The 15,195-nt window shown below is 51.4% G+C and overlaps 1 protein-coding gene across 2 annotated transcripts in view; it reads right to left on the minus strand.

Moving 5' to 3' along the window:
• VAC14 (VAC14 component of PIKFYVE complex) overlaps nt 1-7,368 on the minus strand; it is a 38,494-nt gene extending 31,126 nt beyond the window's left edge. Inside the window, exons 1-11 of one of the 2 annotated variants that reach the window (XM_042438751.1) lie at nt 7,024-7,368; nt 6,142-6,292; nt 5,777-5,944; nt 5,044-5,106; nt 4,285-4,392; nt 3,939-4,048; nt 3,700-3,806; nt 3,440-3,574; nt 1,973-2,128; nt 1,828-1,888; nt 360-504 (exon numbers count right to left, since the gene is read on the minus strand). In XM_042438751.1, coding sequence (XP_042294685.1) covers nt 360-504; nt 1,828-1,888; nt 1,973-2,128; nt 3,440-3,574; nt 3,700-3,806; nt 3,939-4,048; nt 4,285-4,392; nt 5,044-5,106; nt 5,777-5,944; nt 6,142-6,292; nt 7,024-7,130 — 1,311 coding nt within the window. In that variant the 5' untranslated portion in view covers nt 7,131-7,368. The remainder of the gene's footprint in view (nt 1-359; nt 505-1,827; nt 1,889-1,972; nt 2,129-3,439; nt 3,575-3,699; nt 3,807-3,938; nt 4,049-4,284; nt 4,393-5,043; nt 5,107-5,776; nt 5,945-6,141; nt 6,293-7,023) is intronic. The other variant, XM_042438750.1, reaches the window with a different exon arrangement.
• Nucleotides 7,369-15,195: the final 7,827 nt, after the last annotated feature.

Genomic DNA, 15,195 nt, shown 5'->3' on the forward strand with positions numbered 1-15,195 from the left:
AGGAAAGCCCACCTGGTTCGATCTTGCCTATGTCAATGGGTAGTAATAGCCTATCTTGGGTTGAGACGAAGAGAAGGTGGTCCTGGTCCACCAAGCAAGGCCCCTGCAGGAATTCCACTGCACACTTCCCTGTGCAAACACACTACTCTGTCCTTCATCTGAGAAGAAGTGTGGATGCACAGAAATAAGCTTCTATGGAAGTAGCCCATACAGTTTTGGCTGTGTCCAAATGGCAGACGTAAAAAGAACAGGAATGCTAATTGAGGTTTTACAATTGCACCCCCCCCCAAAAAGCAACAACAACAATCTGGCCTTCCAGGAAGAGTCAGGAGGGATATCAGAAGCAGGTGGAAGCTTGCCTTGCGAGGGGTCTTGATGTACAAGTGGTAGAGCCACTTCAGGACTGCAATCCGGGTCATCATTCCAGCACTGGCGTCATGAAGGTGGCAGTCCAGCACCTGGACAATTCCGTCAAGGTTCAGGGTCACCTGGATTCGCTCGGTGCTACATATAAAGGGAGACACAAGCAAGAGCCTGTTCCAGCAGACTGGGGAAGCTCTCTCATCAAGATCACCACCAACTCCCAGTGTGCCTCAAGAAAACCATTCGCCAGAACTTACTTTTAAAACCCAAAATAACACAGGAATTGTGGGGTGAAGGAAGGATGTACTCCCCACACGAATCTGCCCTGCGTATGCACACACACCAAACATCCACTGGGGAGGAGGACTTTTTGAACAGTGGCACCTCCTCACTATGGAAATGCTCACCAGAAGCCTCCAAGGACAGGTGAGCATCTAAACATAGACAACAATGCAACATGTGTGCCTCCTCTCAACAAGAGGGCTTCCATCTATTTAGTAAAAAAAAAATTAATATCTGACCCCAGGATCAAGCTCTGACCCCCAATTCCTTAAAAAATATCAGTGTATGGCTTGAAACAGGTTTTACTGGGCTCAACAGTCTAGAAAAAACAGCCTTTCCACACCTCCCACAATTTCTGCCCTGAAAAATGTGCCCCATGTTTGATCTCCAGAACATTTTCTAAGAAAAAACAAACATGCAAAGGAATACAACTAAAATATTTTTAAAAGGCAAAAGGGTTCAATGCTCTTTTTAAAAAATAATACTGAGACATACTTCAGCCAATGGGTCAAAAATGTGCAAAGCACATGAAACATGGTAAGAAATGCACTAATTAGGAAAAACACTTGAGTGATAGCGACACCTTCTGGCACCACAATGATATTGCTTCAAAGAAAGATGGAAAGCCTTTTCGGCATGGTCACAAAAATAGATTTTAAGATGTTTGAGGTGGAAAGGTGAAGTAGAAATCAAATTTAAAAGTCAAACTGGTATCCTCTATGCCAAACCTGGAACCTAAACTCAGGTCTGTTACAGACAGCCAAAATAAAGCTGCTTCAAGTCACAGTGGAGGTATGGTGTTTCAATGATGCATGCATCCTAAGAGTCCAGAAGTCGCACCAAAGCCACACTTCAGCCCTAAGGACTGGAACATGGCTTTGGTGTGGCTTCTGGACTCTTAGGACGTATGCATCATTGAAACACCATACTTCCACTGTGACTCGAAGCAGCTTTATTTTGGCTGTCTGTAACAGGCCTCAGAATCTTAGGGGCAAAATACAGTGCTACAATTCACAGAGGTTCTCCTTTAGCAAAGCACACCCAGCTGAGACCATCCTCCATTCTGGACATGCAGCACCCAGAAACCGTGTGCTAGGATTCAGGGACCCCAAACAATTCCCAGCACAAGTGCAGGAAGGTACAGCCAAATTCCTTCTCACAAGAACAGCTGAAACGATTTACCTGGCTGGCATAAAAACGCTGTTGTTGCTGAAGTTGGAATCGCCAGAAGCATCAAGGGATCCTGTGAGGGAAATGCAGGATGCTGTCAGGCATGCTGCGGTCAAGGTGTGAAGAGTGAGGGATCCAGGAGACACACAAGACTCACCGCCGGAGACCACCGCCTGCTTGGCCAGAGCTTCCTCGTGGTCAGCCTCCCCAGGGAGCACCGTAACGGCCTGCTTGCCCTCGTCCGCCTCGTCATCTTCCGGAATGACCAGCTTCATCAGGCTCTGGTTGCAGACATTGGCCACCTCTTTGATGCCTGCAAGTCATAGAGGTAAGGAACATCCCCCAAGTCAAGCTCCTAAGGAGGTCTCTGCAAACCAAATTATCCCATCAGGACCTTCTATTGCAATGACCAAACCACTACCCTACACTGGCTCTCTGAACATTGCTTTGCATGCTATCAAGTTTTACATCAAATACCATATTTAGCATAAGTTTTTATTTAAAACAATAGTACAAGCCTAATGGGGTTGCTGAGCTGAAAGAAAAAGAGTGTTTGCCATGAGCTCCTTCAGTGCTCAAGCCCTGTACTGAAACCAGACTTTTGCTTTTGCTTCCCTGTAGAAGGCAAACTGACTGAAAGGTTAAGAGAAGCAGGCTCTGTCTCCTGCTTGAAGCCCAAAGGCCTTTTGAGATCCCTTTACTCCAAGTGTATGACATCCCTGGGTCTTTTCCTGCCCAAATTTCATTCCCTGACTTCGTCCCTTGGCTGATGCTACAGGCAACAGACCAAGCCCCACTTGCCACTCTCCTTTCCATGTAGGTTTGCAGGTTTAGGGAGGAAGGCAGGCCTTGGCTCTCAAAAAAGTTGTGGCTGCAAATTTATTCCTATTAAGGAAGACTGGTTGCTAAAAACGTTTGATATAATAGAAATGGATAAATTGACACAAGTTTTGAAAAACAGCTCAGTAGAAAATTTTGGTAAAGATTGGGCTCCTGTCCTTGAATATATAAAAGAGCAATGGGGCAGTGCACTGCTGTTGAAATATTGAAACACTATTACGCTAATTCAGTTTAATAGATTGCACTAATAGAGATATATTTTATAAGTGTGTAGATAAGATACGCAATAATGATAAGCAGAGTTTAGAGATACGCAGCAGAGGCAATAAACTAGATTTAGTTTAATATAGTATTTGATTAATGATTAATAAGATTCAGTTAGAAAAAAAAGAGACTGACAAAGTGGATGTAGGTTTAGGGAGGGAGGAAGTCAGTTCTGTATGAGCTTGGATTTGTAAAAGGGCTATTGTTTTGGGGTAGGAGGGGGGTAGGTTGGGGGCTAGGTTTGAATTGTTGTTTTCTTTGTTTATTTGTGTACTTCTTAATGTGTTGGAATGATGAATAAAAAGTACAGTTGGCCCTCTGAAAATAGAGGCTCATGCATATTCAAGCCCAATAGGTTTGAATGGGGCGTGTGCCCGTGCGCGCATGCTGTGCACGTGCCCCATTGAAAATAGCGGAGGTCACCCCTCACAGATTTTTGAGGTTGCGGATCCCAGATCTGCGAGTTAGGAGAGGCAACTGTATTTTTTTTATAAGGTTGTGGCTACTGCTGCAAGGATACTCTTCTTCCGGTCATCGTAGGAGAGGCACGGCAGGACAGCTGTCAGGATCCCCGAGGAATATGGTAACATGACCCGGCCAGCCAACTGGATGAACTCACGCATCCAACACATGGCTGTCAGCTGGATCAGGTCATCTGTAGGGAGGAGAGGAGGAAACAGAGGCAGGTTGAGCAGCTGCCAGTGTCTGGGACAAACATGTCCGCACAGAGCCAAGTGGGCCAAATGCTATGGGAACAGAGGGAAAGCAATGCCGACTCACCAGAGGCCTGGCAGTGGATGACCAGGATGTTGGCCATTTCAGCAAACTTGACACTGGAAGGGTTCTTCTTAATCTCTTTCAGAAACTCGCCAAGGGCCACTTCACACCTGCCAGAGAGAGGAGAATGGCCTCAGAGCCTCTCTTCCTCGCTCACCGTTCCCATCCTCACAGAGAGGCCATTTCAGGCTCACTGAAGCACAGCATGCCAACGCAGAACTTGACTCTCAAAATGTACTCACATCTTACGGATCTCCTTGCTATTGTCCCCCAAGATCTGGAAGAGGCCATCTAGAATCTCTGGTAGGTAATCCAGAAGGTTGATATCAGGAACAGACTCTAGTACCAAGATCTAGTTCAGAGGGAAAAGGAACACAAGACAAAACAAAGTGCCTTTGCCAGGCACTGCCCAGAACAAAAAGGCACCCAGGTGCTTAACAAAAGGGCCAAAGGGGGCTTTTCTGACTATGGCAGCAACTTAACCAAGAGGAGAGCGACCAGGAGAGAACCAGAGTGGGAGCAGGAACCTACAATAAATCTGGGAATGCTGAAAAGGACAAGCCAATTCTTCAAGCTCCAAACACTCACCCAGGAGATGATGAACTGTCGTGCATATTGATTATTGGAGTAGATTCTCTCACGCAGGAGGGGGATGAAGCTCACCAGGTCAAACTTGTTGCTTTCAGTCACAATGTCCTGTACAAAGAAGTCCCATTGGGGTCAGAAAAGCAAGATTGAGCCGCAAGCCCCCTCCTCCTTGGAGGGTTTTTTTTTGGCAGTCAACACTGTGGCACCAGGATCCCTGTGGAGCACCTTCTGCAGCTGTCTATAACTTTGCAGAATGGCTTCAAGAAACATTTCCCCACCTTAGCCTTCCCACTGAGTTTAGATGTTCTGCCAAAAGCATCAGCCTGCTTGCACATGTCTGTGTGCTCACTGCAGTTCAGCCTAATTTTATCAAGCCCTCATCGTCACAAGGATTTCAGATGTTGCATCCCATGCAAGAGTCATTGTCCGTGGGTGTACACACCTCTCCTGGGAGAGATTTCAACAGAGATAATCTCTAAAGATGTTGCATAAGGAAACTTGTCACAGCCACCCCAGAGATGAACGTGGGAAAACCCACAGCTACTTTGTGGCCAAACAGCACATAGCATTTCAGGCTCTGTTACTGCAATTTCTGGTATATTGTTCTCTTTTGTCATAAACTAAAAGCCACAATCAGCCAAAGGAATACCCCTCACTCCCTTCCCGCTCACACATGCTGACCAGACATAGGGATGCTGGGAAGATTCCACCCCCATCCCCATCCCCAGGACATGATGAGCCCCAGTGAGACAGAAGTACCTTCAGAAGCCGGTCCAAGAGTTCAGAACCACTTTTGACATTTGGGTCTGGATCCGCAGCAAGCTAGTAAAAGCAAAGAGCCAGAAAGAGAGGCTGTGGATCAGCTGAGCCAAGCAAGCAACCTGGCCTCTGAATGCGCTGAATGGAACAGGGATCCCCTTTGGGGCCAGCCTTGGAAACCCAGGGAAGTTGTGAGGCTGCCATTGGACCCCACTCTTCCTCCAGCAGAGAAGAGGCAAGGCCTTCTTTCTGGAACCACTCTGAACCACAGAGGCACTTGGAAACAACCTGGCCTCTTCTTCCAAGCACGTCTAATGCCCAGGGCAAGGGCAGAGACAAGCCCACCTCCAACCCACCTGCCCCTCTCTTTGTGCTGGAGGTGTAGGCACTCCCTACATTGAGCCCTACAGCTTTTGCTACCTCATAGCATAGAAATAGCTGGGAATCCCTGGACTAAGAGGGACAAAAGTCTCTCTAGCAAGGGTCTGCAGAGCCTCAGGAGCCAGACTCTTATGAGGAAACAAGCTGAAGACATCAACAGAGGAAAACCATTTCCCAACAGAGATTTCTGTCTTCACTCCTCCGCCATTTCCCCCTCGACTTAATTCTAGCTGAGGTGGCACACAAATTAGTATCCACCCACCAAAAGGCCCCAAACCAAGCATCTACAGAGAACCATTTCCAATGGAGGCAGCTCTCAGCCTGCAATCTCTAAGTAGAGAAAGCCCATTACCTTGCTCAGGCCATCAAAAAGGACATTGAAGTGAGGCAGGACAGAGCCCCTGGCCACTTTCACGATGTTGTAGAGTGCCTCGCAGGCGTAGTAGCGCAGGCGGCTGTCAGCGTCATTGAAGCAGGTCAGCACAGGCTCAATCAGCTCCTTCAAGTACAGCCCAGAGTCCTGGCAAAAAAATAACAACAATAACAATATTTAATTTTGTACTGCCTCTCCCCATATAAACAGAAGAGGATCCTACCTGCGTCCACAAAACCTCAGGAGCCTCCCATCACACCTATAAAGAGGGGGGCCTCTGGGAGCCCCTGCGCCCACTGTGGAGCAGCCCTAGCCCTGGTCCCCAGGGCCGCCACGAGGCTTACCTTCCCGAGGGCGATGGAGCAGGCGGCCAGGCCAATGAGGCCCCCTTTGCGGCTGTGCGGGTGCTGGGAAAGGGCAAACTCCTGCGAAAGGACCAGGATGACATGCTTGATCTGAGCAGTGCTGTTCTGGGCCACGAACTCCCGCACCAGCCTAGAAGGGGAAGCAATGGCAGGGAGGCGCTCAGGCGGCAGGCAGGCAGGCCTGGCCCAGGAACCCAAAGCGTCTCCTCACAAGGAGGGACCAGAGGAACGGCCTGCCCCAGGGCAGCCTCTGGCTTCAGGGAGGGAGGGAGAGGGGCTGAGGGCTCCCCTGAACACAGGCTCCAGACCCCGCTGGCTCTGAACTCAGCCCCCAGAGAGAAGAGAAGAGGAGGAGAGCCTCTGGGGCTCAGCTGGGAGGGTCTTCCTTCCTTCCCTTCCTTCCCTCTCTCCCTTATTTTCCCTCTTCCTTCCCTCCCTTTCTTCCCCTCTTTTTCTTTCCTTCCTTCCTTCCCTCCCCTTCCCCTCTCTTCTCTTCCTTCCCCTCTATTCCCTTCCTTCCCTCCCTCTCTTATTTTCCCTCTTCCTCCTTTCCCTTCCCTTCTCCTCTTTCTTCCCTCCCTTTCTTCCTTTTTCTTTCCTTTCTTCCTTCCTCCCCTCCCCGTCTTCCTTCCCTTATTCCCTCCCTCCCTCCCTTATTTTCCCTCTTCTTCCCTTCCCTTCTCCTATCTTCCCTCCCTTTCTTCCTCCCTTTCTTCCTCCTCTCCTCCCTCCCTTCCCTTCTCCTCCCCTTCTTCCTCCCTTTTATCTTTCTTTCTTTCCTTCCTTCCTTCCTTTCTCCCCTCCCCTTCTTCTCTTCCCCCTTCTTTCCTCCTTCCTCCTTTCACTTCTCCTCCGACTGACTTTTCGATCTCCAGCGCGGCCACTTTCCGCTTCTCGTAAAGCTTGTCATTAAGGGCGCGGACGATGCTCGGGGTCAGCGGCGAGAAGTCCTTCTCCGCCGGGTTCATCGCGCCCCTTGACGCCGCCCGCCGGACCCCGAGGGAGGGAAGGATGGAGACCCGCAGGGAGGGAGGCAGCGAGGGAGGGCCTGCGGCGGCCGGAGCCCCGGCCTCGACGGCGGAACAACGGAGCGCTTCCCTCGCCGCTCCCCTCCCTGCCGCCGCTCCAGTTCTCCTCAGCTAACAGGCGGCGGCCATATTGGGCCCAGTCACATGACACGGTAGCAGCGGGCGTTTCCTGTTTCCGCCGCTGGCCCCATCCGGCTGCTGCTTTTCCCAAGGGCTGAACCGGACCAATCAGAACCCTCCGTTCGGCATACCAAGGGGCGGGGCCTCACTGACGGACCAGAAAAGTATAGTTTTCCCTCTGGTCCGACTCAGGGACATAAAAGGCTTCCCCGGAGCTGTGTCTTTGCTGTATTCAGCGATCGCCGCTAAGAAAAAGAAGAAGGCTAAGGGAAGAAGGGGAGCCAAGGCTGTACCCTGAGCGGCCAATCGGGAGCCTTCTATCGCCGGCCAAGGGGCGGGGCCTCCTTGGTGGACGAGAAAAGCAAAGACTCTCTGCTCTGGATCCTGAAATGCCACTAGAAGTGGCCCTGGCCTTTTCCTGGCTTAGCCGGGCCTTTCGCTCTTGGCACCCAGTTGTGGCAAGCCTTCCAGCACCAGCTCCGCTTTGTTCAATCACGTTTGCTTCCAAAGTAAAGGTTTATGTGACACAGCTTTCTTAGCGTGGGCTCCAGCCAGGAGGCCCTCCTTCCCGTTTGCCATGGCAAGCGAAGGGCTGCGGGTCTGAAAGGACAGCTCTGGGCTCCAAGCTGTTATTCTGTGAAAGCAAACACAGAAGAGTCTTATGCCTTTTCATTGGGGCGGAGGCTGTTCTTTCCCTGCATCCTCATCACAGAAGACAGTTTGGATGGCCCTTTTGGGAATTACGGGGGGAGGTAAACTGAGGGACTCAGTAAAACAGACGTTGTTCTTCTCAAGGGCAGTTCCTTAGCGCTGGGTTCTGGTCCGAACTGTAAAGGAGCTGGAAGCCCAGGAAGGGCTTCAGCTGGGAAAAGGAGAGGGAGATACTCCACGTGGTTCTCAGTAGCAGAGAGAAAGAGGCAAGGCCATTGGTCCTAAAGGCCCATCAGGGACCAGGAGTTGGCAGCCCTTTCCTCTGCTGACAGGCAACTGCTTTCCCAGCCAGGCCATGCGTGCCTCCGACAGCCAAATCAAAGGCTCATCGACAGCCAATGCAGTGATGAGCGCCAGCCCCACGCAGACTATGTCCTGCCAGCTCCCAGGCTTATGTAAACCAAGCCCAATCCATTCTCTTTCGTGCAGAAGGTCAGGGACAGATGAAGCTTCCACTCAGCATGGCAGTCTATCCACTCAGTATCGGCCGGACCCAAGTGGGCTACCAGTGAAGCGCCAGGAGGCCCAAGAGGGCTGGTTGGAAGGTGATGGCTGCTCCTCCTTCCTGAGGTGAGCAAGGGCAGCTGGACGATGCCCAGGGGCACCCTGCGACCAATCAGTCAGGAGGGCCAAACACACTCCTGAGCATTGTCCAGCTGCCCTGGCACACTTGGCATAAAAGTGTGACACAAAGAACAATCGGGTGCCTCCTTGCAGACCACCTTAAACAGTCCTTCTGCTGGGATTACCAGGGTTTACACCAGTGTAAGCCACCCAGGAGACGTTGCCCCTTAGAGCCAAGCAGGAAGAACCCACCCTTGGCTTTCAGGGCTCCTCAGGAGAGTGTCCATGAGCTGAGCCAAACAAAAAAACAACTGCAGCATCGCCAGCAGCAGGAAGCTGTATAGCCCCAAGGAGGAGACCCACCATCTCTAGGCAGTGGCTCCCATTGCCCAACCACTCTCCCTGTCAAGATGTTCCTTCTAATGTCCCATCGAAATCAGCCCCTCTGTAGTTTGGAACCATTAGACCTGGTCCTCCCCTCTGGGCCTTGTTTCTTCCTCTCTCTCTGGGACAGCCCTCTCTTCACCAGAGAAAGACCCTCTCTGTCTCCTTTTGCTTCTCCCCAGATGAGGGAACAGAACAGGACAAATGTGAACAGCATGGTGGGAACCATGTGAACCATAGTCCAGGCCTCGTTGGAATGCCAGTCCCAGCATCCCCCATCAGAGCGGCAGCTCTGCCCACAATAACCACCTGCCCTCCCAGTGCAAGTCCAGGGCTTGCTCTTTGCTCACGACATTCAGATGACCTGCCTCCACATAATCCTGTTTCCCACTGCGATGATGTGAGCCTTCAAATTCATCACATTGCTTCCCAGGGATGGGCAAAATAACAGAAGCCAGGGGAGGCTCATTTAGGCTGGAATGATGGTTGGCCTGGCTTCCTCCTCGTCCTCCTCCTCTTCTGCTTGTTACGGCCATTATTTTAGGGGGCATTGAGGTGCCCACAAAACATTATGGGAAATGAGCCTCCTGACCTCAAGGCACAGGCAGCCCAGCTCATAAGGCAGACAGTAACAGCCATTGACAAGAGGAGCCAGGAAGGCTGCGGCCATGTGGGCAAAGTCCAGTATCAGTGCTGCTGTTGGCATTTTGTGGTCAGGAATAATACGCACTTCATCTTCAGCAGCGCATGGATCTCAGCCAGGATGAGGCTGAAGTGAGCATGGCTCCCAGAGGATGTGGGGGTCCTCTGCCTCCATCCCTCTGTCTTTCTGTTTCTTCCTCTCTTGGCGCAACAGGGCTTGTCCTCCCGCTCTTTGCACATGGCGGCTGTGTGCCTCCGAGGGCAGCGAGGGGGGATCATTGCAGCCAGAGTAATGTATGCAGGAGAAGGAGGGAGTATTTTCATGGGGGTACTCCCGAGGGGGGAAACATGAAAGGTTAAGACTGAATAATTAGACGAACACCATAAAAGTCACTGCCCTAATTATAAGGTCCAGAAATAAAACTAAATAAATTGCATTCCTCACCCCCAGCTGGAAAACAGATGTTAATCTGAATGACAATTAGTTACCACCGATGAAAGGCGCGGAGTGGATGGAATGGCTGTGACCTGGTTTTCGTTTACCAAACTGTCAGGCTGCATTAGGCAGACACAATTATTTGGGATACACATGGCATCCAAAGAGAAACGCTATCTGACAAGCTGTGCCCCTTCCTTGCCGTTTAATGAACAAACTGAGGTGCGAACAGCTTGGAGGCCCCCTTTGGAGCCAGATAGGCCTGGGGGGTTCAGGTGCTCTCTTCTGGCAGAAGGCCCTCATTAGTGGGCAAGGAAGGCAGCCTTGCAAAGGCCAGGGGCAGCACCACTCTGGAGGGTTAATGAGAAAGGAAGGCTCCGGTCCCACAAAAGTCTACGGCAGCCTCGCTCTCTCTCTCTCTCTCTCTCTCTCTCTCTCTCTCTCTCTCTCTCTCTGTGTGTGTGTGTGTGTGTGTGTGTCTACTATGCTAGACGTAGCACCCCAAGTCAGCTATCTTTCCCTTTCTTTTGCCTGGGCAGCAACTGGCAATTCACGTATGGATTTCTCCTCTCACCAACTCAGAGAAAATCTGAGGGCATCATTGTGTGTATAAACAGAGAAGAACATCCTAAATAATGGCAGACAAAGGGGGGGGGGAGGATCTGGAGAGGCAGCCCACGGGGAGGCACAGTGCTTCCCTGGCAATGGATTTGGGCTGAAATGCCTGGTTCTTCTCTTCTCTGCTGCCTTTCAGTTCCCCGGAGGCCCAGGGACCTTCCAGCCAGAAGGGAGGGAACTAGTGACCAATGGAGAAAGCCCCTGGACCTACTCAGAAGCAGGCATGGGCCCTCCCTCCCAGCGCAGAATTTGGCCCCACTTGCCCAGGAGAGAGCATGCCAAGAGGAATGGGGACGGAGAAGGCTAATTCTTGGGGCTGGAGCAGTTCTCTCTTGTCCTGCCATTCCTTCAAGGGATGGAGTCTCCACATGGGACTATCTGAGACTTCTCAGGCCAGATGGCACCAAGGAGAAGGCCGGACCACAGGACCCAACTGATTGTTGCAGACCGAGGGAGCATCAGTATCTAAGGCACAGGTGAGATTGTTGGCCATGCCAAACGCTTCCTGCTTGCAGAAGGAGACCCCTGATAGAGAATGAGACACCTTGCAACTGTATTCAGGCATTCCCCAAAAGGCCAACAACCGGCAGCGAGGGGAGGACACTGACAGGGGCCACTTGGCACTGGCAATGAGCAGACTATGCAAGTGTCTTCCTCCTCCTCCTCCACCTTCTGGGTTCTTCCCTGGCTCCTGTACCCCTCGCCCAGCCCTGCCAGCATGGGGCTTCCTTCCCATTGGGCCATTGCTCTCCAAGAGAAATTGCTTATTGATCTCATTCAGAATGGCAGCCCGTCAATGCTCCAGTTCCGTCCGCTGGGCTTCCCGAAGCGTTGTGGAAAATCCGTTGGCTTCTCTAATTAAAATAGGAGCACGGAGCCCCACAGACTTGTGAGGAAGGAAGGACCTTTGCAGGCAATGGGGCTGAAGCCATTTAGGCCCTCCATCATTTCCATTGCCTAGCTTCAAAAAGGAAAGGAAAAAGCCACTGACCGAAGCCCAGCAGTTCTGGGCCAGTTCAGCTGGGGAGGAGATACGGATGAGAAAGGGCTACAGTCAAGCCACAAAGACTGAAACACGGCCGTTGGCACATTCATCCAGAAACAAGAAGGGAGTGGACCTCCAGATGTTGCTGAACTGCAAATCCCATTGTCCCTTACTTGGGATGGCCAATGAAGAGACAGCAACATCTGGGCAATTCCCACACAATTCCCTCCACTATGAGTCCAGAAAGGAATCAAAGGAGGCAAAGGCAACAGAACAGATTTTGGGTGAAAACTGGAGGGAAAATGGAGGAACAAAAGAAGTATGACCTGCCCTTGGTCTCATTTTAAGGTACACCTTTAGAGCCTTCCTTTCTTGGGGTCTTCCACCCAAAGACTAACCAGGCCCAATTCTGTGGGTGAAATGGGGGAAGCAGCATCAGCCAAAGGGCTCTGGCAAGGCCACCCGGGCCCTTGGCTCTCTCCAGGACAGTCTTGCGAAGGCTTCCTATGTGAGAACTTACTAAGCGTCTCCTTGGCTGGTCTGTTGTGTTGCCCACAGCTTTCGGCCTCTGCAGGCTCCTTGCTGATGGGTCTGCCAGCGCTGACTCCCCTTCCCTGGAATCAGACAAGAGCTGGGAGAACCACTAGGCTCTGCTGCTTCATGGCATCCACAAGACACAGAGGAGCCCTCACCGGACACAGAGAAGGACACGTCATGAAGTGGTTTCAGGCCAGCTATTGGCCTCAGTGGTCCTTACGCAATTCTATTTTCCAGACGGCAATAAAAGCAAGTTCTCCTATGAATCTTGGCCGCCACTCGCAACAATCCCCAAGGCCAGTTTGAGCCCTTTTAGACGCCTTCTATATGCATTTCTTTGTCAGATGGACACCATATCACCCTGAGCACACCGGGCGCAGGGCCAGGCCTGGGATAGCCCTTGGATAGGAGACCCTCAGGAAAGGAGACTAGGAAGGGCCTCCGGGTTCAGAGCTGAGGCAAGAGTCCAGCCTCAAGCCCCAGAGAGCCATGCCTGCCAGATCAGGCGGTTATCTGTACTGGGCAGCTCCATATCTTCTGGCCTTTCCGCCATATTGTGTGGCCTCCCTTAAAAGGCAGCTTGAACACATGTCTGAACGAATGCACTTCTGTTCCCATGCCATGTTGCCCCTCTGCCCACCAAAGGACTGGCAGCCAAAGGGCAAAGACTCCCTCCTTCCTCCCTTCCATCCCTGCTACAAGAACCAAGAGGATGCTGAATGTTTTAGCAGCTTTGACGAAGGGAAAAAAACCCGTTCCCAGTCACTGATTTAATTGCGTTTTCCTTCTGACTGCAGATTGCTTGGGGCTAGTTACATAATTCCACCGGCGACAAGAGGAAGCCATCCTCATCGAGGTCAGCTGCTGCCCATTCATTATTTACTTGAAAGGTTTTAGGCCGTTTTAAGGGCCAAAGTCTTAGGCAGCGCACAGAATACACTCCCATCCTATCCCTAAACAACAGAAATTAATAACATCCATAAAACCCAGCAGCAACAACAATCATCTGCCCCAGGCACTACTAAAACTGAAGACACGCTTGGAGTTAAAACAAGGAAACAAGGGGGAAAACAAGGTTATCCCATCAGCAAATGGAGTCGCTGGGATTAGGCCCCATCAATCTGCAGAAACAACCCAGATCTTCTCGGTTTAGGCATACGTTTCCAGATCCAGGTGCGTTTGAACCCGGGCAACCCAGGCTGGCATGTCGAAATCTGCCAAAGTGGGCTCCTCTGGTGAAACGCTGACAGTAATTAACAGCATGGAGATGATGGCTTCTGCAACGGCAAGGCAGGGCCGCCCAGCACAGCTGCTGGGAGCCCAGCTGGAGACACCAACAGCCCTCCCTTTGCCCAGCTCCTCTGCCTCTCAGACTCAAGCAGAGCCAAGCAAGAGAGGCTCAGGGCTTCCACAACAGATCTGGGGAGCTCTGCAGGGCTTTTATTCGGGGTTTTGGAGGGAAGAGAGAGAGAGATGGATCTCTGCTGCTGAGCAATCCATCTTTTGGAAATGGCGTGTCCTCTTTGCAACAAGATCGATGTGCAAAGGAAGTTGTTTTTCAGAGGAAGGGTTGCAACTGCACTTCTAGTGGTCTGTGTCTTGGACCCTAAAGGCACGGGTTCAAATCCTGCCTCAACCCTAGAAGCCCACCTTGGGCAATTCACATCCTCTCTGCCTCAGAGGGAGGCAAAGGAAAACCTCTTCAGAACAAATCTTGCCAAGGCACACAACAACAGCCACAACAACAGCCACAGACAGAAGGCTGACACAGGTGCTGCCTTTCTGAAAGCCCCCTTGAGAGGTCATGCTTGTGTTTTGGGGATACTTCTGTATTCCCAGTGCAAAGTCCTCCGTTGAAAGATCCCTGCAGTCCTTCTCCCTCATGGCTGCTGGTTGCTACCCGTTTTAAAAGGCGGAATCAGTGAGGAGAGCCACTGAGCCAGGGCCCCATGTTCTCAGAGGTTCTCCGCAGCAAGCCTTACTCAAGGTTTGCCCTTGGTCTCCACCAGGAGACACAAAACGTATGAGCCCCCTTCACTGCAGAGGAAAGGGGAAAGGAGAAGGGTTGGCTGGGTGGGATGGAGGCAGGGAGGCCCCCTGAAGAAGCCGAGGGCTAAACCTTCAGGGAGCCCCACCAAAACCAGCTGCCTTGCATTGATTTGATCTCAGCACGATTTCACATGCAACCAGGACCTTTTTTCAGCCAAAGAGGGATGGCTTGTTGTCAGGGAAGGAGAGAAAGGTGAAAAGATCCCAGACAAGACGGAAGAGTCAGCTGCCTGGCATGACGTCAGTGCCACCCTGCAGCCGGCGCATCCCGTGCCCTTGTGGGCCTTTAAAGCAAAACTGGCATGGGATGAGCATCAGCTGTCTGCCACTAGCAGACCCATCGCTCAGCCAGCCAGATGCGCTCTGGAGGATGGCAGGCTGGAAGGGGGGCACTGCCTTGTTTTTGCCACATTGATCTATCTCACATATACTATCCTGGGAACAGGACTCGTCTCATTACTGTGGGATGATCCAACAAAACTATTCCACACATCCAACTAGCTGAAATGGAAAAGCAGCTTGGGGTCCCTAGCTTCACCTTTGATGCGTAGAGTGGCTCCAGTGGAGAAGATGTGGGTCTTCCTGGCAGTTCTGGAAGGTGCGAGTGATGATGGAGAGACGCAGCAGGGAACATGGTTCCTCAGGAACATGTAGGGGGTACCTATGTATCACTCTCACTTGAGGCACATGAATCATAAGATGGACGCCTGGTGCTGGAGGTAGAAGCATGACAAAAGAGGTGAATGAGGGAGAATTGCCCCCGTAAACAGTCTTTTTGCCCTGAGGTCTTTAGGGAAGGCGAAAGGATCACTAAGCAGAAAGTCAGAATGTCACCTGAATAGGGTCCATTATTGTTATGTGCAGATGGCAACAAAAACCTGACACACAAACTGTTAGTTGTTGACTTGTGCTTGGTTGCTAGCTTCAAGGTGGCAATGGCTGTGAAAGGCGAAGAGAGT

This window comes from Sceloporus undulatus, chromosome 8 (assembly GCF_019175285.1).
Source record: "Sceloporus undulatus isolate JIND9_A2432 ecotype Alabama chromosome 8, SceUnd_v1.1, whole genome shotgun sequence".
Lineage (NCBI taxonomy): Eukaryota > Metazoa > Chordata > Lepidosauria > Squamata > Phrynosomatidae > Sceloporus > Sceloporus undulatus.